The sequence below is a fragment of the Setaria viridis genome, chromosome 2 (assembly GCF_005286985.2).
Source record: "Setaria viridis chromosome 2, Setaria_viridis_v4.0, whole genome shotgun sequence".
Taxonomy (NCBI): domain Eukaryota; kingdom Viridiplantae; phylum Streptophyta; class Magnoliopsida; order Poales; family Poaceae; genus Setaria; species Setaria viridis.
In genome coordinates, this window is record NC_048264.2 from 47,198,655 (window position 1) to 47,221,795 (window position 23,141).

The 23,141-nt window shown below is 44.7% G+C and overlaps 2 protein-coding genes across 2 annotated transcripts; both read right to left on the reverse strand.

Moving 5' to 3' along the window:
- Positions 1–3,287: 3,287 nt before the first annotated feature.
- On the reverse strand, positions 3,288–6,178 carry LOC117843808 (myb-related protein 1). Its single transcript, XM_034724523.2, has 7 exons — positions 5,981–6,178; positions 5,695–5,893; positions 5,512–5,588; positions 5,362–5,419; positions 5,189–5,276; positions 5,038–5,107; positions 3,288–4,181 (listed from the first exon to the last, which is right to left on the reverse strand). Exons 2-7 carry the CDS (start codon positions 5,891–5,893, stop codon positions 3,633–3,635), a joined length of 1,041 nt encoding a protein of 346 aa, XP_034580414.1. The 5' UTR covers positions 5,981–6,178; the 3' UTR covers positions 3,288–3,632.
- Positions 6,179–8,748: 2,570 nt separating this feature from the next.
- LOC117843805 (nuclear pore complex protein NUP214) lies at positions 8,749–19,518 on the reverse strand. The gene is made up of 18 exons (XM_034724521.2): positions 19,118–19,518; positions 18,816–19,033; positions 18,265–18,433; positions 17,457–17,606; positions 16,986–17,110; positions 16,404–16,516; positions 15,447–15,589; positions 15,186–15,348; positions 14,880–15,055; positions 14,002–14,768; positions 13,644–13,796; positions 13,462–13,519; positions 12,888–13,021; positions 12,684–12,808; positions 12,210–12,528; positions 11,862–12,069; positions 9,757–11,745; positions 8,749–9,111 (listed from the first exon to the last, which is right to left on the reverse strand). The coding sequence occupies exons 1-18, from the start codon at positions 19,326–19,328 to the stop codon at positions 9,002–9,004; spliced, it is 5,331 nt and encodes a 1,776-aa protein (XP_034580412.1). The 5' UTR covers positions 19,329–19,518; the 3' UTR covers positions 8,749–9,001.
- Positions 19,519–23,141: the final 3,623 nt, after the last annotated feature.

A 23,141-nucleotide genomic window follows, 5' to 3' on the forward strand; every position in this document is an offset into this window, starting at 1 on the left:
GAGAAAGTAGAGTAAATGAGATGTACATGTGGTTGTGGTCATTCGTAGTACAGAGAATGAGCTCACTCTTAGAGCAGAATCGAGGACAACTGGCAAATATATATCTTGCGGATAAGATTTTATATAGGGTGTGCTACAATTAAGTAGTATAGATAAATATGGTTATTATGGAATAACAAAGGGGTGGTTTTAACAAACAGACTCCAGTGGTTTTCTTTACCGGGCGAGACCGACTGGGCCGGTTGGGTCCTAGTCAGCGGGCGGAGAGCAATCCTGGGCCACGAGTTCACCCAGCGTGGTGCCCGCGCGCGCCAAATCACCCGTGTAGGAACGCCGGGTGCACGTACCAGACGCCCGCGGCCGGCGAAATTCCCCTTCCGCCAAAGCCGTTGTTTCTTGCTTCCCCCGGAAAGCGCACGTCCATGTCAGGTAGGTCCGGACGAGCCGTTGGCCCACGTGTCCGTGACTGCGCAGAGAATTGGTGCGCTTTGTGGAAGAAAAGTAATGAGGCCGGCAAAAGGAGCTTTCCGCTTTTATTAGTGCTTTTGGTTATGGAGCTACACATGGGCCACTACTCTTGCCCTCATGCCTCCCTCTTTGGAATTCATTTTCTTTCTCATGATCTTTTCAGTAGCAATTCTTGCTCTCATGCAAACCTTACCTACGTACTAAGAAACATTGCAAAAAGAAAAAGGACCTCTTAGAATGTCATGGCAAATGCTCACCATGTTAAAGTGTTTTTATCAACTTGAAAATTTACTCTTGCCGTCAATTTTGCTTGCATTACATCTATGCTTGTCAAGGTTATCCAACATTGACCTAGAGATACACTGTGTACCTTTTCTTTTGCAAAACTTCTATGTAAAACTGCTATGTAACTTGATCAGACAAGTAACATACGTCTTGAAGGATGTTGCGGCAACTTGTTAGGCCAGCCGTGGACATTATGGCCCTCCATCCGGATAATGCCCTGGATGGACGGCAAGCTCCAAGCTGGCTGAAAAGGCCGGGCATTTCCAGCTTGACTCTGAGGTCTCTGAGCAACCTGGGCAACATGCATGTAGCCGACAAGGCCACGGTTGTCTCAGATTTCAAAGCAGACGACGGCCTTTGGTTGCTCCGTGCAAAATCATTTCAGACCTTTTTGGCACAATTCGACTGCCTGCGCTTACACATGGACACATATGATATCCACATCCACGCTGGCAACCCTTGCAGCCACACAAAAAAAGATCTTTTGCTCTGCTGCCATTTGTTGGCCGTTGCAATAGACATCAAATATACAATTTCCACATTGCAACTTGCAGCAGGTGTACTGATCACATACTCACATGGACCATGGTGCAGTACAGTGGTCCATCTTTACACTTTTTGTGATCCAAAAAAATAAAGACGAGACCATATACACTGCACGCATTACATCAAAAAAAAATCTTACATGGATGTATTTCAACCCAAAAAAGTTGGTTTAAAGGGAAATGTTGGGGAATTCATTTGTATTTTACCCTGTTAGGACTCCAAACTTTAGACCTTTGACCCAATACCATTGCATGTGACAATCAGTTCAACCCAAACAAATAAGTTAATAAGTTAATAGGAAAAATGCGAGTATTTCACTTGCACGTCAACATGGTACGTGATGCACCAAAAGACTAAACTAATAGTAGAATATGGATAATTCACTTACATTTTAACAAGGTGCTTACATAGTACTCCCCGTCCCAAATTGTAGGTCGTTTTGGCTTTTCTAGGTGCATAGTTTTTGCTATGCACCTAAATGTAGTGTATGTCTAGATGCATACAAACATTTATAAACTTAAAAAAGTTAAAATGATCTTAAATTTGAAACGACCTTAGATTTGAAACGGAGGGAGTAGTTTGTAGTTAGGCTACGGTAATACATGATGCCATGCAAATGACAAATATGCTCCAGTTACACGAAGACAGCTGAACTCGTCTTCGGTCATCATTGCCTCGATCGACACTTTGTGTCAAATCTATATAACAGTTATGGAGTGTCTGTCAGAGAAACAAATGCCCAAAATGACTGAAAAGGGTGAGAAAGAGACTAGTGGATGAAACATGGCCAATCAGAAATCAATTCTGCCAAGTACGGCAAAGAAAATAAAAAAGGTTGCTGTTGAAATATCATGCTTCAAACTCATGTTCGTGCCAAACATCCGATGCATGCTACAACCTCATATATTTTATTGCAGAGATCTAGTAGTTATCAGTCAAAGAAACAATGCTCAGAAATGAAGAAAAAGGTGAGAAAGAGACCAGTAGAGGGAAGATGGCCATGGACGGAAACACAACAGGGGATTGTTCCACCACAAACAACAAGAAGCATGCATGCAATGCAAGCAGCAGTGTCAGCGCTGGATATTTTTATCTGGCCGAGGACGAGGCCACTCCAAAAGAAACTGCCAAAAACGCACCCTATTTTATCAATAATGAAATGATTTTTCCACTTGGGGAATAGCGTACTGACTGATGGACCAACATAACAGCCAGGCAAGGCAGCTGCATGGATTTGGAAAGATGCAAGTTGCAGTGAGAGACAGAATAATTTATATTCGTGTGCATCCGCTCTGAGCTTGTCCGTTGCTGAAAAGATACAGACCATTCCAAAGAGAGCAAAAAAAGAGTGGCCGCATACAGTGTACTTTCTCTCTCTGTTTCCATGTTTGCAAAGTGGCCATGATTCATGCCCGCAACTTTCTAGGAAATTTGTACTGGATGAAATAAAATAGGTAGATTGGAGCCCAGAGCCAATATGAATAATAGGCCATCTCAATGGAAGCTTAATTTCAGTGCGACAGCCAGACAGGTGGTCGAGCTGCCAACAAGCACTCACTGTTGTACTTCTTTCTGAAGTCTGAACAAGGTGACACTGTTCACCACACCTCTTGGGGTCTCAAAAGGCCTCTTGTACAATCAGGTGGCGTACATCCCAGCAAGAAGTCGTCTGAAGTTTGACAGACCGTATGTGAAGACAGTTCAGCTTCAGTCTGAAACAGAGGCACTGTTCACGGTTAACTGAACATAGAAGAAAATTCAGCAAGGCGCCACGCTTCCTTCAGTTCGTTGGCTTATCAATCGGCTGCATGTGCTCGAAACGGTTGTTGATCCGGATCAGAACAGTATTAGACTTCTGAAATGTGAAGGTTTAGCACGTAACGCAGAACTGAAGTCGGGGAAGGGGAGGAACTACATGCTTCGTGCATAGAACATTCCTCCTTCAGGCGAGATAACTGAAGCAAAAAAAAATTGTGGCCAGTGCGACAGAAACAAATGTACTAGCATATATATCATACAATCGATCTACAGAGTTACAGTCAATCAGATGGCAGAGGAGAACATCTGGGTTCTTCTCACATGCATGCCCTCATCGGAAGAGAAATTTATCTTCAGTTCAGTCGCTGCTTATTTGCTGCACCATGAATCCATGACGCGTGGCCGACAACACGCAGGTTGTCCATGCTAGTAGCTCTACCCGCATCTTACTACGAACGACTCGCTCGAGGACATGAAAGTGCATAGTGCATTTCGCTTTGATCACCCATATCCGTATAGGAAGAAGCCTGGCATTGCCTGACGCCTCAACTCCTTTCTAAATGGCTAAATGATCATCAGTTCCAGCTCGATCCATTCAGGTCAATCTTTTCGCAGTTGCGAGGCCTTCGAGTGTTCCTGTCGTTGATGTTCAGATCCAGCTCTTGCTGCTCATCTGTGGAACCTCTCCTGCCAGTGCCAGACTCCTCGAGAAACAGGAACTCCTCGCAGCAGCTCGTGCTCGCCCCTCCTCTCTCGTTGCCTGATGACCTCGCCGCCTCAAAAGGGTAGCCGCCGCCTCTCGGAGTCGGAGCAGGCGACAGGCCGATGGACAGCATGTCATGGTCCCTCTGGGAGCCTTCGCACGCGGTCAGGCAGCTGTCCACCGACCCGTCTCCGACGCCGCCGAGGTGCTGGTGGTGGAGGTGCTCGTGCTGGGCGCACTTGGTCGCCGAGGCCCTCGAGATGAGCTCCGACAGCTGCTGCGTCTCGGCGGCGGCGGCTGCGCCGAGGACGCCGGCGTCGAGATCGACGTTCTGCTTGGCAAGCGCCTCCTGCGCCTTCTCCAGCACCGACTGCAGGTACTTGCCCTGCGCTTCGATCCGGAGCTGCAGGTGTCTCTGCACCTGTTGCATCGCAAATTCACAATCCATCAACCATCACGCAATGAAAATATGCAATGCACTTGCAACCTCTGTCGACAAAAAGGAAAACAAATAAAACAGGCAAATGGGCCGGTAGTGAGGCCAGCCACACGCCTCAAATCGCTTGAAGGCGAGCCCAATTTGGATCGCGATCCAAATTCTAAGGCCTGAGAATTAAAAGGATGGGCAAACACTGGGCCGAAAGTAGTGGGGGTGGGTGCGCGAGCGTCGGCCGTCGGCTGAGCCCAGCTGAGTTGTGTGAACAGGACAAAGTGAGCTTTAAATCACTCGCGGGCGGGCCCAAGTTGGATCGCGATCCAATTGGGCTGAAATGACGTGTATTTCGGGCCCAACGCACCATCTACGAATATCCGCCGGCCTTCTCCCTTCTGGCTGAATCTGAACGGACTCCGGCCTCCGTCGCCGCCTCTCGCCGGCAGTCTTCCGGCGGCTCGCCCACAGCACTTTCTTTAGCTCCTTCCATTCTTTCCTTGGTCTGTGAGAATTCGACTCCTACCTACCCATGGGTTTTAGATACTTTTGCAAGTAGCAATTTCTGGATTGTGGCTTTACTAATTATGACATCATTTAAAGGCTTTGATTTTACCCTGCAGTTCTAATTTCCTTTACCATTAGCTATAGGTGGCATGGATGGGTTCATGGGCATGCAAAATTACTGCGTTGCTGAATCAAAATGGCGATTGTCTGTTAGTGGAGTTGTTACCAGTCCTCTTGATGCTAATACAGTAGTGCTGCTGCCAAATGCTTATTTTTAAATCGCAGTGTTACGCAAAAGAAAGTATGCAGGAGATTTTAAAGGACTGAGTTGCTTGCGTACCTCTAGTTGCTCATGCAGCCGTCTCTGAACTTCGATCTGCATTTGGAGGGCTTCGCTTATGTGCATAGACCTGATAAGATTTCTGAAATGCGTCACCTTTTCAAAATTTGAGAAGAACGTTGACATTTAACAAAGCTAACTTGATTGTTACCTGTTTATCTGGGGCTCTGTGTTCAAGTGACTAGCTGGCGATCCATTCCGTTCGCACGGTTTGTCTGTTCCTGTCCTGCAGCCCAACACTGAGACACAAAGGCAAGTTTAGTATCTCCCTCATTGCACATTTGGGATTTTAGTGACTTCAGATTTAAGAAACATATAGCGTACCATTCTTTGCGTTGGTAGCATTAGCTTGGGCCTGGAGATTCTTACTAAGTCTGTATTTCTATGAGAAAGCATCTAGTTTAGTTTGTGATAGCGATGGCAAGCCATTTATCATGCTATACAGCAGTAGTTAAGAACTCCACATGCATGTACCTGGAGATGGCTCTTCAGATGGTACAGGGTGAGTCCAGGGATCCCCATGAGCCTCATGATTGTTTTTGGCGTAGCTTCTGCAAGAATTTTGCATGCGTACTTTAGAAGATAATCCACCACCATTGTGTTTCTGAATTCTGACATGTATGGGTGACGGATAATATGTTTTGATCGTATACTCACTGTCTGGTCCTCCTAGCTGTTGTACTGCCTCCACAAATCGTTCATGCAGCTCGGGTGTCCATTTCAGCCGAGGTTTAGCGTCGGTGGAGAGGACGAGGCCTGCATCCCCTCCTTGCAAGAGAAACTGCTTCTCCGGAGGTAAGCCAGGCCTTGAGGACAGGTGTTGGTTATGGCCGTGGAGCTGTTGCTGATGATACATCTGCCCACCAAGAATTTCATGTTAGTACGTTGCTTACATGGAGTACATCATAGGTCAAATAAACAAAAGAGTAGAAGCACATCTCACCTGTTCAATTCCTGTTATGTACTGAAATGTCTGCTTGCAGGCTGCACATTCCTGACTGCTGAGATCCTTGGCAGCTTTATCAGTATCCAGTCTCAGTGCCTCTATTTCTAGTAACCAAGGAGTTGTTCTGTGGTCTTCCGGGAGTGAGACAACCTTTGGCTTCTCAAACTAAACTACCTACCTCTTGTCCTCTCCTCTTGCCGAGATCTTACGCGAGTGCCGTCTTATAAGGCAGAGGGAGAATGTCGAATCATCTGAACAAGCACTCAAGCCTGGCTGCCCAATCTTTGCAGTAACTGAAAAGAGATATTATCCTTATTCCCTTGGGGTACCCGTGGACCCTATCGCCACCAGTCTTTTTCTTTGTCAATTCCAGCAGCTCTCTTCTCTTCTGATCATATACACTTGTAGCAGCTTTTGGTTGAAATTACTTGACACATGAGAAGGGCGAAAGCGAAGCACAATCTTTTCTTTTCTTTTGAAAAACTGGAGGGAATGGAGCACCTTATTCTCATGAGAACCTTTGGGGCTGTGGTCTGCAATCTGATGTCCTAGAACTTGCCAGCCTCCTCTCTCAGATTCCTCAATGATATCTTAGTTGCTCGGAACCAATTCCAGTTTCCACTGCGTTCCCTGCCTCTAGTTTGCTGAAATGAAAGGGGGCAATATTGGTGGTCGACCAATACTTGTTAGGGTCCCTTATCGTCTGCGATCACATGAATTATATTGCTTCGTCCTACACTACACTGTTGGGTTTCAGAAGCAAAGAGGTGCACAGTACGACCTAGGAATATCGGTTATGTGGACAAAGCTTGAAACTTCCCTTCTTTTTGACTGCAGGCATCGAGAAGACGAATTGCGTAAAGCTTAGCATAGAGATAAAGCTAAGGTGGCCATTGTATAACTCTTTGATGCCTTCTTGGGACTGCACAAAGGCAACGAATGGAATAACGGAATAAGCATAGAATTCCCCTTTGTCTCCTTTGGTAAGTTTGGCACCTGTGGAGCTACTAGGCCAAAGGGATGGTAAGGCAATCTCATAGGCTGTATCCCGTGTGAACTTTGAAGCCGGTGCTGCAACTTCACTGTTCTACATATGGCACACAAAAGCGAGCTTAAAATGAAGCCCTGGTTCTTGGATTGCGTTGTATCCTTCTTTTGCTTTATGCTTGCACTTGTTCTGACCATGATTTGTCGTCCTCCATGCAGAGATGCTTCTTGCATGAGTAACTGCATGGCCTTTGCCTTCCAGATGGCTGTGCCCCCACAGAGCTATCTAGTTATGATGCATACGTCGTGAGCACGCATGATTGCATCAGCGTAATTTCTAGTCCTTCTAAAGACCAGGGCATGTGAAGAAGAAAAGGAAAAGGTTAGCTACAGCATCTCTAGGCTTTGATGTTTATTGCTACCATTTTATTTTCCTTAGGTCTTTGCTCTTTTGATTTTCTTGGGTTTTATTTTGTAACTGATTATCTTTTCTTCATACCTTAATTTAATTTAATGATGGGCATCCAGCATTGACGAACCCGGTGTGATAACTGAAACTGTACTATCACAGTTGCTTCACATCAGGATTGAAGTTACGGAAGCGACACGTGCACCAAGAATGACAACCCACTCCGGATTATTGCACATTGCACTAAAGTAGTGAAAAAGCTTGAGGAGCTTGCATATGCAAAGGAGGAATGCTCTGTTACGTGGACCGATTGAGCTCTGCTCAAAGTTGGTAAGGGAATCCTTGTCACTGACCAAGTAACCACCAGGTACGGGCAGCACTTATACTAAGATAAGCAAGGAGGCCCTGATGAGTTGAAGTGATATGGTATCTATACCATACCTGTACTTCACTGTAGAAGAATTGGGGCGCTGCATATGTTCCATTCCAGATAGCTGCACTGCAGGATTCCTTGAGCGAGCATTGGCTCAGAGTTGTCAGCAAAGATGGCCGGTCGATGATCATAACAAGAAACTGAAACCACGTATATATTCCTTGGGCGAGCGAGAAAATAATTTTTTGTTAAAAAAACTATAGTTTGATGCCGTTACATATTATTGGGCACAGCAGTACAGTTTGCACGAATACATTCGGTTTGATGTGTTAAGTGTTTGGTATCATATGCTTTTGTTTCTCTCCATCTCTTTGCAAGCAAGCTCTTGAGTTTCACTTTGATGTGCCGAGGGCAGGCACGCGACCCGCTCTCGTGAGAAGGAATATGGGAAAGCGGCCGGCTATTGACAAAGCTGGAGGAGGAATCAGAATCAGGCGCCTTTCTTCTTTGTAAAGATGAGATGGAATGTGTAGGCGTACGCTTCATGGAAGGAATGAGCCTGACCCTCCCTGAGCCTGAGCTACCTGCTCATAGTCCTGCACAGAAACCGGCCTGGTGTTGCAGCCTTGCAGGTGAGCAGCCGTCACTCAGCACTCAGCACGAACTGTAGTCGCGCCGCGAGAAAACTTCTGTCGCCAGAAAGAAAGAAGCATGGAACGGGGCGCGCAGGCCCAGTGGCCCATGATGTTCCTCGCCTGTGAGCGCTAAGTCAAACCAAGCAGCGTTAAGACGAATTAAGAATCTAATATTTGCACCTACCTTAACAGATGCTGAGAGAGCAGCTGGAACGCTGCCACGGCCGTGTTAAGGGGCCTAACCAAGACAAGGTCCCAAATCGTAGCCTGGGTGCCACATACGGAGCCTCGTACCGACGCAAGTTTTCCACGCAGTTACGCGCCTGTGGGCTGTATCCCCAATGACAAAACGCTTCAGGGATACGCTGGCAGGCCTGACGGAATATATTAGCTAATAAAAAGTCTATACAGGTTAAGCACGGAACAAACAATGCAAGTACCTTTCGGATATCACAGTACAAGTTATCTCCGAGGCCTATTGCATCTAGCCGTAGCTAATGCATAAACTAATCATACACCATGCGACCACCAAAAAAGGATTTAATGTACACAATGGACACAAATCTTTTGAACCTTCTCCTTGAAGACGACGAATTTCGGGGTCACCTTGGAGCCTACTTTCTCATCTGTGTCAAAAGATCAGCTGGCGGTCTTCCAGGTCCACTTGCTCCAAACGCCGAGAACCCAGCCCCTTGATTACCACCAAAGGACCCGAATCCACCACCTTCAAACCAAACAGATAGTATTAGTTGCCAGAAACATGCAGCTGACAGCATCAGTCTCCAAGACACAACAGGAAAAAGGAGTGTGCAAGTGAAAGAACTTTAAGTTGCAGAGAAAACTGAAATACCGTTAAGAATCTGCGGCTGTCAAAGAATGTCAAGACATTCTCTTCCTAACATTTGAGTTAAAACATATTTCAAAGGATGGTCATGGAGACTGATCAATAATTAGTACTCTACACAAGAGTATGAACTGATTGAAATGGGTTTATGGATTACCGCATCAAAAATTGCATAGGAGACTTGAAATAAACATAGTATTCCTATGCTAAAGACCAAAATTTTTGTAGATTCTTTTTGGACAGCCAAAATGAGTAAACCTATCAGGTACTGATTATTGCTGACAAGGGAGAGCACAAGCATTTTCTTTCTAGAAGAAACGAGTAGTAGCAGAACCTAGCAGTTCAAATCCAAATACCAATAGTTAACTGAAAAATGATATCAATCTAGGTCAAACAATTAATTAATGTCTTAGTGAGGTGTCTCAACCTAAAGGCACGTATGCAAAACATAGATATACACGCTATCACACATTAGCATTTATCCAAACTTCCAAAACTAAGTATTTACTAAAAACCGGATCTCACCACTGCCAAAGCCACTGCCCTGCGTGGCACCTCCAAAGCCACCACCAGATGAAGCTGCAGCAGCAAAACCACCACCAGATGGAACTGCAGCAGCGAAACCGCCACCAGATGAAGCTGCAGCAGCGAAACCGCCACCAGATGAAGCTGCAGCAGCGAAACCGCCACTTTTGGAGGCAAGAGCAGCAAAACCTCCACCAGTAGCAGCAGCAGCAAAACCGCCACCTGCAGAAGCAGCAGGTGCCGAAAAGCCCCCACCTGCTGCAGCACCAGCAAATCCAGCATTGTTTGAAGATAAAGAACCAAAGCCCCCGGGTGTAGCAGCACTAGCAAATCCACCAAATCCTCCAGAACCTACGCCTCCTAGCTGGCGCGATTGTCCAAAAGAACCCAGCACTGACCCAAGCGCCTGTTGAGCACCAAACTGTGCAGGTTGCCCAAACCCTGACTGCTGGCCAACCCCAATTTGTGCAGGCTGCCCAAATCCTGACTGCGGCCCAGATACAATTTGTGCTGGCTGACCAAAACCGGACTGAATTTGTGCTGGCTGCCCAAATCCTGCCTGATGAACAGATCCAAGTTGTGCAGGCTGTCCAAATCCAGTAAACCCACTTGAGAACGTACTAGAAAAGGCACTAGAGCTAGTTGACTGAGATGGCTGGGCTGGCTGGGCTGAAGGAATGCTTAGTGATGCTGGCCGGAAAAGCTGCCCTGGACTGGTTGTCAAAGCAAATGGCGTGCCAGAACTTTTATTTTCAGATGTACCAAAGGAGGTCCCAAAAGGATTTGACTTTTGAGGACTTGAAGAAGGCTGAGACCCGAGTCCAAACCCACCAAGGGCTCCCAAATTGAGTTCGGCACTTGCAGAAGGCGCCTCCTCTTCCATATCATCTTCATCGGTTGAGTTGTTGTTTGGTCCGACATCTTTTCCTGTAGAAGTGACAACAGATTCTGCTGTTGTAGGTGCTGTTTTAGGAGCAGGGACTGGAGTAGAAGGCAAGTTGGCACCAGTTGTTGGAGGCGATGAAGGCTTGCTTTCAGTGGTCGATATGACTGAAGCCATACTTGCAGGAACTATGGCTCTAGTTACCTCTGATGTAAGTGTTTCAGGTTTGGCTGCATTTTTACCCAAGCCAGTTGACAAATCCTTAACAGGTGTTGGGATGGATTGTAGGGAGCTAGACACATTATCCTCAGGTACTAATGGAGAAACTTTTGGCGTTGATTTCTGCATTGAGCTAGACAAAATATCCGAAGTCTTTGCAGCTGATGCTTGCATACCTGACGAGGCTGATGTAGCTGAAGAGGAAACAGTTGGCTTTATGGAATATGAATTGGTTTGTGTAACAGGCGTTGGAGAGAACGCAGGAGGTTGAGATGCCACCTTGGGTGTATCTTTCACCGTGTTCTGCACAGCATCACTAATCCTGCTAAGCTGACCAGTCTTCTCATGTAATACAGCAGGCTTGGAATGTTCAGAAGTAAAAGATGATTTGCTAAGATCTCTAAATATGTCACCCTTGCTCTGTGGAGGACCCGATCCTTTAGTGTTCCCCAAAGATGGCATTGCCTGATTATCCTGTCTGTTCTTCATAGCTAATGTAGACGAATCTCCAGACTCCCCAGTTAGAGTTTTCACAGACAGTGGACTCTGAGGAGTTTTTGCTGTTGCCATGGAAGGTATATTTGGCTCCGTGTTGGCATTACTTTTAGGGGTTATAGTGGTTTTGAAGGTTAAAGTATTTGACTTAGGCACAATATGTGTCGTTCCAAAAGATGAAACATTGGATGGACTGATACTATCTTGTGCACCCTTATGTGTGTAACTGAATGCCGGTGAAGATGGTGCCAATTTTGAAGATTGAGCAGTGCTTTTCATTTGCCCTGGTAACTCAAAATGCTTTTGCTCTGAGCTTTGAGTTGGCCCAGTTGATTCCTTGACCCATTTGAACAACGAGTTTTGTTGGGATCCTGATGGTTTTGCTTTTACATCTGAAATTGTCAAAAAATGTTCCAAGTTAAAAAGTAGTAAGAATGATGGTTTAATAAGAATCTCCATAATGCTAATAAAAACCCACAGAAATTGAAGTCAACTTGTAAAAACTTACCTTCACTAGGAGAACGCAGTCTGCTTGCATATGATTCTACTATAGAGGAGTTGGAGCTATCGCTTGGCTTTTCCTGCGATATAGCTGCCATTTGAGAATCAAATATTTTCTTGTTTGATCTGAATGGCAGATCACTGCTGATCTTGAGGCGTTGTTGTTGTGCTATTCTTTTAACAGTAGTTTTCTGAGGTTCCAAACTAGCCAGGCTCTAAAAATTGACAAACAATTTGTAGTCAGATTTACTGTATATCCGCCACATGAAGAACAAGAAAATAAGATGAATGTACACCAAATGGGAAAAAATGCAGGAAAGGAGAGTATGTTTTTGGTCTAGGTTCAATAATTTACCATATCCAGTGATTCTCTCCTCCTTCGTGCAGTCTCAGGTTCAGCACTCTTGGAAGGCCCTAATACTCCCTTTGAATGCTCATTCACTGATGGAAACCGCTTAATGGACTTAGAAGGAGTGCTGCCTAAAAATTTGGTTGCGTCAGTTGTGTGGGCTAAACCAATTGATTCAAACAACTCTTTGGTCACTGCCCCTCGCTTCGTAGTAGGAGAACCTATATTTAACACAGATATCTGTTTTGAGAGGCATTCAGATAGTTGCTCAGCTGCTGCCAATTGTGAGTTCAGTGCATTGCACACACTAGATAATTGTGTTTGACTGAAAAAGTAAAAGCAAAACATTCAGTTAAAAGAAAATCATAATAAAAAAAGATTAAAAAAAGAAAAGGTAAACGAAAACACATGATTGGAATATAGGGTACGTGAAGGCATTATACATGAAATTTGTAGCAAGATGGTCTAACAGTTGAATACCTCGCCCTTGACTTATTGGAATAAACAGCTCTACGACTAGAAGCCAATCTTCCTGTTTCACTGGATCTGTTCATCTCCAGATTATTGAAGTGCCTCTCTAGCTCGACCAGCTGATTTGTCAAATTCTGTATGACAAAGAATCTATTATTCTCTTCCAATGTCATAGAAACAAGCGAAGTAGGTTAGAATGTCAGATATTGATACCTGGTTAGCTTTGAGAATATTTTGCCTCTTTACTTCGAATTCTGGACTCAATTTCTGACGGTTCCATATGTCCCAGTACTGAGTATCTGAAGACTGGCTGACAATTCCTTTCATGTAAGCTTGCCTAGCAGAAACTGGAGAGAACAAAGAATAAGGTGAAATATCAGCATACCCTTTTCTAAAAATATACATAACTTGAAGGCAAAGTCTTTTTCTGGTGGAAATATCTAAGAGACAATCAATACATCAACTTCTCTACCAGTCTACCACAAAGAAATGTAGCTTACTCATTTGAAAATGAACCGATAAAGCAATAAACTTGGTTATTAATCAAGAGTGATCACTTCTTCAAAATTATGGTCAGATCATGTTGGCAAATCATTTGCAAATGTATTTTTGCTGATTAAACAACTTAAAAAATGATATAAACTATCTATCTTGCAAAAGCATAATAATATGATCAAATAATTCTCAGGTATGAAGGTAGAAATGAAGCAATAGGTGAAATCGTATAGCTTGTTCTAACTACTTTACTCAAAAATAGCAAAAAAAAAAAAGTATATGAAAGGCTCACCTTGAAACATCTTGTTCCTCAGATCTTCAATTTTTGAACATTGTCCCTCTACTTTATTCTGGGGGTTGAAACAAGCACATACATTTAGTAACAGTTTCAGTTTTTGAAACAGAAGAACAGACAGCACCACAAAGAGACAATTGAGGGAGGAAGAGTGGGGAGCGCTCGCAATTATGATATACCTTAAAGACCTGCAACAACTCCATAAAGTTTTGCAAACCATCCTCAAACACAGAAAGAGGACGCTGCTGGAAGGTTATGCAAGCATCTCTGAAACCACCATCTTTTTCTATGTATGCTAGTAGGGCATCTAATTCCTTTGTCATTTCATTTATCTGTAACGAAGGGGAAAACTTTAGTGTCCAAGACAGAAGATGCCGAAGTACGTATGTTATGGTGATGCTGCATGACGCAATAAAATACAAGGTGCATCCATTACTTAAAATTCGCCTTGCATTGATGATAATATTTCCTACAGGTAAAAGGAAAGTAAAAGATAGAAAAATAAATAAAATAATTACAAATGTTCAGTGATCTTACACTGTACAACTTCTTAGACAAGTCTTCTTGAGAATCGAATATTGTGCCCATATTGGAGTTTCTAGAATAGTCTACTGGTGCTTGCGTCCTGCTGTTATGTGATTTGCCTATAGTTTGCTGTGATGGAGGTGATCCATGCAATGATTGAGGTGCTTCAGAGTTTCCTGTCCGATACCCACTTGATGAAGATCCAATTAGGGAAGGTTTAGCTGGAGATATGGATGGTAAAGGTCCAGAACTTAAGGCAACTGGAGGACCAAATACTTTCCTATCAGCAGTGTAGCTGGTTTGCGGCGAAGGATTTCCAAAACCAGCTTCACTCCTTTCTCCGATCTTGGCAGGGACAGATCCACTAGAGGCGAACAATGATGATTTGAAACCAAAGCCAGCACCATCCTTATTGGAGTTTTGAGATCCACCAAATGTTCCCACTGATTGGATTGAATCCAGGCCTCCTTTACCACTTTGGTTGTTTCCAAAACTGTTGCTGCTTTGTTGCAAGGAAGGAGCTAATCCACTAGGTGCCTTGCTTCCTGTTGGATTCGTGCCTTCGTTATTGACAGTAGAAAAGCTGAAAGTTTCTGCAGGTTTTGTGTTTCCTGTCAGTGCTAAACTTGGTGCTGTTGCGAGTGGGGCAGTCACATTCACTTGCTTGGTGTCTAATGGCTTCTTATCAGAAGAGATAAGCAACGAATTGCCAGTTGTTCCCTGTTTTTTTGAAACTGAGGAACTGTTTCTGACATCCATTGATTCCTGTTGATTGCTACCTGCAAGGATATAAACAAATGTAGAAGGGTACTTTAGTTTCCAAAGCAAATGGCGAAGCAAAAAGTGGCATCAAAGTGCAACTTAGAAACTTTTGGGTAGCAACCTCTTACCTGTTTGTGCACTAGAGGGCTCAGCACCATGTTCTCTAAGAATACTCTTAGATACCGAGCCTGTAACACTTGGAGTCAACTCCTCTTTAGATACAGCTGCAGGTGAAATCTGTTTTTCACAAAAGTCCTCATTGGTAGACAGAGCAGTATGAGGTAAATCAGAAGGGTCCGAAATCCTAAACAATATAGTGTCAATATTACAAAAATGTTTCCCCAACAGAAGTTTAATATTTACAGGTTAAAGTAGCTAAAGTGGCCAAAATGTTTGCAATATATCAATGCCAAGTACCAATAAAGAATACTTACCTGGCGAGATAATATAGAATTAGTTTGCCTTCACCAGTCAAACAGAGTAGAATATGTTGAGGGGCAACCTCCTTTTGTTCAGGTCCAACTGTAACAGTGATCTTTTGAAATAGTGAAACATTCTCAACACCAAACCCTAGTATGACATTGTCATCACCATTCTCTGAAATCATAAAATAAAAACAAAAACAGTTTAGACTTCATTTTCAAAGAGAAGCGCTGAGTTTTCTAAAAACCATAGTTTTCTGGTATAGGATTCACCTTGCAAATCGATCCTAGGATTGTATTTATCCTCCAACATTTCAAGACATTTTACAGTTTTTTCATCATCGTGGGTGGATGGCCACTTCAGAAGGGCAATGTGTTCATCAATGCTCTTTTTATTAGAAGCCACCATGAGATCCCTATAAATTGTAAAAATCCAGACATGTTTCAATCACACAGAAGAAACACAAAAAGAACCTAGCATTGAAGTGTCTAATCAAGGTTAGAAGGCAAGCTAAACCCTACTAATATATACAGTTAATTGTTCCGTGCCATCATTCGTATTGCTATAGGGGTAGTAGATGGAAAATACTCACTATATGCTCCCTTGAGGCTTTATCTAATGAAAGTTGAAACAAATCACATGATAAATGGGGCCAATAATATGACTAGTACTGTGCACAATGGCATGCCTTTAATTAGGTGAGCTGATGGTGATTGGGGCCACACATTACTGGTATTATATTATTAATTAACTGTTGGACAGAGGAAGAGGAAGTATAAAGACATTAGGATCCATTAGATACAATCGATATGATGGATATGGTTGGGTGGGAGGGTGTAAAAACAAAACCATTGTGCTTTTATGTTGGTATAGGAACAGCGTAGATTGTACACGATTTGTTTGACCTTTCACCTCATGTTATGGACAACCTAAATCTTTGCATACACCACTAACTTTGTGTAAAGAACCCCATAAATGGCCAAGAAACAGTAACTTTCATCTAAATGAATGAACGTATGAATCACGGATTTCCTTCCTGGAACCAATCTCCATGACGGAGTGTAGGTATAACAAGATTTTTGGTGTAAAAGGCTGTTTAGTACCACAACAAATCCATGCAGAAAATTATTTTCCCATATCAGTGTTGATAAAATCCTGTCCAAATAATTGCCTTCCAACATACATGCCGAAAATATTCAGTGGAGGTTTCCAAGGATCAGTCCACATACCAGCGACGCAGATAACCCAATAGCAGATTAGGTCCAACTCCAGATGGTAAAACATCATCCATGACGCCGTTGAAAAAATCCACATAGGTATATACAACTGGCTTGCCTGGGCTCTATAAGCACATTGCAAAAGTAATGCGTTCAGTTCAACCAATCAGTACTATAATTGTTAAGAATGCAGGAATTGCATTAACATACATTCTGTAAACCTTGCCAATAAATGACACAAGAATCAACCAATTTTAGAATTTATGTTTTGTTATCCAAAGTCCCGTAAGAATTTCATGGAAGGAGTTAGCATATGGGTTATTAAGACCAAAGCTAGCCAGAACATAAACTTTGATGAGCGACAAGACTACAACACTCAGATTATACCCTTGGAACATGATTTGCCATTTGCTGCAACATATGCATGCTGTCATGGCCTAGCTATGCTCAGAGACATCTCTAGCTATTGAAGCAACTTTATACAAGCATGTTCTTAAAAGTTTGCAAATGAAACTTTTGCAGTTTTGCTAAAAACACATAGCGTGTGATATGAATCCGATGAGAGAAAAGAAGTCATCTAGAGGACCAACTAACCTCACAAAATGTGTTTTCTTCACTTCTTATAACCTGAACAAGATAGCCTTCCTCATTGTCATCTTCATTTAATCGAACACAACCGATAACAATACTATCATCACGTATCCAGCCAATGGAATCCACTGGTTAAAAATGGAAAATTCAACAATAATGAACAATAATATATAATTCGATCATGCAGCTGCAAGTAAACCAGTAATGTACAAAACGAAATTTCATGTCCTATGTCTCAATGGTCATAGAGCAAATGTTGAAAATCAGTTTTCCAGCCACCTAGAACAACTGGCAGCCTTACATGACTGAGGAGAAATATAAAACAACAAAGCCTTTTAGTCCCGAGCAGGTCGGGGTAGGCTATGCGGAAAAATATATGTTTAGAAAATAACAAAACTGTTAAAATTAGAGCATTTCATTCTGTATCTAGGGATTTTGCAATATAGGCTACACAATAAAAGGTGTATGGTTTACCTTTGATGGTACTGCCCTCTGAATCACTTTCATCAGACCACAACTGGAACAAGAGGGGCATGCAACATGTTTCCTTAAAATCTGATGATAATATGGTAAGTTTTTTCTCTCTTGCAACAGCAATATGATTTCCTTCCTTGCAACAGTCAACTATGTACATTTAAGAAATATAGCTGATATCAGTTTGAGAACCAAGACAGTGATGATTAACTCCAGTTACAACATAGCATCAATGATGGTTTGTTAGAGAACTAACTTAGCAAAAAAACTAAAGCTTCAAAGGAGAATGCATAATGACCTCAGAAGTAGCAATGCATGCAAGATAAATATAACATTTTGCATCACTATTGATGTACAGACCTCTGATAAATTTAATGTAGTCAGTATTGCTAAGACCAAAGGCTTTGTTGTTGGTGTTGAAGTACTGCTAAGAGTAACAATTAGAGAAAATATATCAAAGGATTGCTCTATTGGTTGTGATTGCAATTTCCTTTGTTTTGATCCTTGGAATGTAGTATGTGGAGTAATGGATGTGTTTTAATTTGCACGTATCAACTATATGACATAAGGAAACTACAGAATCATCATAGAACATTCTCTCCAGTCAAAAAAACAGAAGCATCATTCAGACCACTGAATTTCACTTTTAAGTGGACCTAATAAGTATGTATATGGTGTAAATATTAGTAGCCCAGTATATGCCATATTTCACACATTAAGAATATTCCAGTACAATTCATACCAGCAGTTGATGATATGTGCCTCAAATTTAAATGCAGTAGCAATAATATTAGGAAAAGACATGCACCTGCATCAACATTTTCCATTACATCCTTCAGACCTTCGCCCAAAGTCCCATGACACAGCAGCCCACCATTCGATAGTACAACGTATGCTGCAGAGGCACGATTTAACCACTTAAAATCTTTCAAGGTGCCAGCTCGTCCCATGCTGCATGATGAGGATGGTACAACATCCTGTGTAGCGCAATTATATTAAGAAATGTTATAATAAACTTGACAAAAACAATAACACCATCTCTGACATATAAACATGCAAACAAGCTAATGACACTGAAAACAAATCAGATCAATAAACAGCACAATGCAGGCCTTATCCAGCAGCATGAAACCAGTAACCAGTGCTGAACTTACTCAGAGAGACACATGTATGGATATACCCATAGCCCATTACTGAGCACAGCTTGTTCTTACATGAAAGCCTCACTCAACGTTGTGAAACAACTGAAATTAATCAGTTGCAGCAAAACCAGTCCCCACATTTCATGCAGTACTGTGCTAGCCAGTACAGAAATCCAGCGTGCGCAAATTCTGTTGAGACTGGAGAAAACCTGCTTGCCTTATGAGTGAGCAGAGACGCCAAGGAGAAGAAGTGGATCTCAGTGTCCGTGCAGGCGGCAAGCACGGAATCGTCATGGGATAGCGCGAGGAGGGAGACGCCGGGGAGAGGCACGTCGGCGACGCAGCAGTCCTGCACGCAGCGGGTGCTCGCCTTGCCTTTCTCCCGCGCCTCCTTACTGGCTTCGATCAACTCCTTCGTCCTCACAGCCATAAACCCTGGAAATCGAATGAGAAACCCTAATTAGCCGGTGAGATCGAGGTGCGAATGCCGAGCGGAGCAACCCTTTGGCTCGACGATACCGTTGGGGTGGGCGAGGAAGACGGTAGCGTGGCGGTCGGAGACGGCGAGCGGGCGCGCGGGAGGGGACTGGAGGTCGAAGAGCGGGAGCGGGGAGGAGTCGGTCGGGAGGAGCGGGATGGGGTCGCCGGCGAGGCGGAAGACGAAGTCGGTGGTGCCGTCCTGGTCGCCCTCGACCTCGTCGGAGAGGTCCAGCTCGCGCGGCGAGCCCATGGCTGGCGCGCGCGTGGCGACGACTGCGGTGGCGGGTCGAGGCTTAGGGTTTTGGGCTGGAAGCGTGAAGGGAACGCGAAGGATGTAGTAGCTGGGATGGCTTGTGGCCTTGGCGTGGTTTGTAAGCAGAGTGACCGCCGCGGCGGGGCGGGGGAGGAGGCGGAGGCGGAAGGATCCCGGCGGCGACGGACCCGACGGTGTGGTGGGGTGAACTGGTTTTGGGCCACCAAAAAATTGACCTTTTGATATGGGCTTTCTGACGTGGGCTGTCAGTCTCGGCCTTTTGCCCTTTTCAGCGACACTAGCTCATGGGCCGGAGATTTGGATCATCTAAACAAGCCCAGCTCGTTATTAGGAAAGGGGTTATTCATAGCCTCTGGAAGCGTCCATTCACCAGCTACTTGCCACGGTTGTCACCCCTCCAAAAGCCAACCGTTAGCACTCCTTCGTAAGCCGTAAGCCATCTTTCCAGTTGTCCCCGGTATATTTGTCATTTCTGAAAAATGAAGTAACAAATTTGCCACTTTTAGTGACGTGATGAACCACCTCCTCGTACCAGCGTGGATCGATCCTGAAAAATGACCACGCTACCCTTACCCTTATCATGTTAGCCATCTCATCCCTCTCCGGCCAATGACGCGTGGGATCAGATTATAATTATCATCTTCCACCTCTCGCCGCCCTCTTCTTCCTCACCGCAACTCCTCCGCCCAGCCGTGTGCCGCATCCACACCGCGTCGCCACTGCAGCTCGATGACAGGGCATCCTCGAATCCCCTTTACACGCATGTCGCCTCCAGACCGAGCCCAGCAACCCAAACCTTCACCGTACGGCGTCCATAGCGCCCGCCACACGCGCCCCTATGCAGTTGCGCCATCCTGGCCTCACCCATCACACGAACCAAGACATGGATTTGCAGAGCACCTAAAACAAAAAATTAACGGACTACGTACCCATAGCGCTTTTGTTTGGGGAATGAAAAAAAATTAACAGACTACTACGTCCAGCAGCCTGGCAAGCCAGAACAGTCGGGGACGCACAGGCATGGCTGCCGCCACCTCCCCCGAGCCCGAGGCCCCGCATTTGCACGGCCGCATCGTCGACGCCACCCACGAGACCTCCTGGCACCTCAAGGTTGAGGTTGAACAACCTTGCGTCACGGGCCTCCAGTATCGGCACCGCGGGGCCATCGAGCAGCGTGCGCGGTGGTGCCAAGCGCGAACAGCGAGCCGAGGGGGTCGCCCGCCTGCGACAACGATGAGGATGAGATCGGAGGCACTGGAGGATGCGCGTCGCCACAACTGCCAAGATCGAGGCCAAAGACCGGGGTGCACCTGGCCACCACCGGCAGGTGGTGGTGCGCGAGGCGCGGGCGCCGGCATGTGGAACCGCCGATGGGGATGTTGCGATGGAGGGGGCAGCGGGAGAATGAAAGGATCGTGTGATGCCTAGAGGGGAGTAGGGGGGCCAATAGGCTCGATCTATAAAACCTGAAAATTCTTCGCAGTGGAGTTAAATGGGTCCGAACTTCCGACACTGTGTCGGAACTTCTGACGGGGTCGGAACTTCCAATATAGGAGCGGAACTTCCGACAGAGTAAAAAGTACTCTACGAAATTCAAAATAAAATAGGTTTTAGAAGAATCTATTTGAATCAAAAGTTTAGCAAACATGTATAGAGACTACTGCAGGTGATCTTTATGAGAGAAACTTCATAAGAATGTAGATCGGCACAAATTAAGTTCTAGGTCAACAAGAACTTGAAGAACACAATAAGCACACGAGACAAATGATTTGTTTACTGAAGTTCACTCCCACAAAGGAAGCTACGTCTCCATTGAGGAGCTCACAAAGAGTCGGGTCCTCACTAACCCTTTACCTCTCTCAATCAACCACAAAAGAAGATTGAGTCACTTACTATGAATCCTCCAAGAGGGTGGGCAATACAAACTTTCCAGGCGCACCACAACAAGAGCACGCTCAAATGGGCGACGTCGAACTGTCTAGAAGTAAGCTTCAAGAGTAACAAACGCGAATCGAAAATCGAAGATGCTTCAAGTGCACTCGAGATGAACTTGGTTGACCTCACACTCAAAGCTAGAGTCACACATCTCAAATCTTTCTCTCACCTAAACCCTAGCTCAAAACTCTCAAAGATTTAGCTCAAGGAGAGAGTAGGGAGGAGTGTTGAATGCTCTTGGAGGTGTTTGTCTCGGGTTAGGTTAGCAACAAATGAAGGGGGGCTGAGGAGGTATAAATACCTGAGCCTCAAAAACTAGCCGTTGCTGTGCTGTTAAGTTATTGTCGGAACTTCCGATCCTGTTCAAATAAAACAGCTAAGCATCCCCTGTCGAAAGTTATTGGGAACTTTCGACACTTATCATCAGAACTTCCGACATTGGATTAGAAGTTCCGACCCTGCTCAATTTTAATCCGCTGAGCACCCCCGGTCGGAAGTTATTAGGAACTTCTGGCACATGTTGGAACTTCCGACACCCAATCGGGGTGGTGTGGTCATTTTCCATGGTAGATCCACATTGGCATGAGGAGGTGGCTTGCCACGTCAGCAAGATTGGTAAATCTGTTACTTCATTTGTACGAGGATGGTAAATATATAGAAGCAACCATAAGAATGGCTTTTGAAGGAGTGCCAACCATAAGGATGGCAAATAGTTAAATATCCCATTCCCCAGAAACAGTTGAGAGGCGACTTCGAGGGTTTCCTTTCTCTCCGCCGGATTCGCTATTTCTCCTCGCCGTCGGCAGCCTCTTTGGCACTGGTGTGGTTGGGGAACTGCGGATCCGGTGGATGATGTACATATCTCCTCCTAATAGAGTAGTTCTAGATAGGTTAGGGTTGGATTTCTTACCGGTGAAGATCTCGCCGGTAATCTTTTGTCACTTCCATAGCTTCTCTACCATTGCCTTTGTTTTTGGTGAGCGAGTCATGGTGGTGTCGAAGCGCAAGTGGTGCTCGGTGAGGATATATTTTGCGGGGGTCTCGACATCGACGGGTATGCCATCGTTTTCCTCTTTGTGTCGGTGTTCGATTCCTTTGTGATTTTGTTGGTGCCGTCGGTGCCCATGGTGTCAACGACAGCACTGGACTTGTAAACCAGAACATGGCGAGGGATATGTGGACAAGTTTTGGATGTGTTTTGACCCTACAGGGCAATTATGGTGATACCAAAATTTTGTCCCTCCGAAGTGGTTCAGACGACCTTGTTGTAGCCTGCGACTGCTTTTGTGAGGTTTGCTCTCCACTTGCTCGTGTGTGCGAGCTGGTGTTCTTCAGTTACCCTTGTGGGATTGCTACTTGTTGACTGGGTGTTGCTGGTGAGGTGATCGGCGACCGAGCCCAGTGAATGTGAGAACTGCCTGGAGCGTTCAACGGATAAACAACATGCTTCTAGTGTGCTACTGGCGGACTTTGAAGATCTTTTCGTCGATTCAGGTTCCGGCCGTGAGTTTCATCTTGGGTTCTTCATTGTGGGAGATGGAGAAGGCTCGAGCAACGGTTATAGCAGTCGGCGACGGTGAGGATCGTTGGGTGCTCCTGTTGTGGAATTCATCGTATTTTTTTCCTTTCGTTAGAGTCACCCTGTAAAAGTACCTGTAAAAGTACTGTGATAATGAAATCCAACCCTTCTCGTGAAAAGAGGAAAGTTTCGTCCTCTCAAAAAAGGAGACCTACGTCAAGTCATGAATAGGAGGATGGATAGATGCACCTAGGATCATGCTAGATAGTACGAAGTCCCTTTGTGAAAGTCACGGAAGCAGCCGCGCGCGGGAAGAAGGCTAGAATTTCACGGAA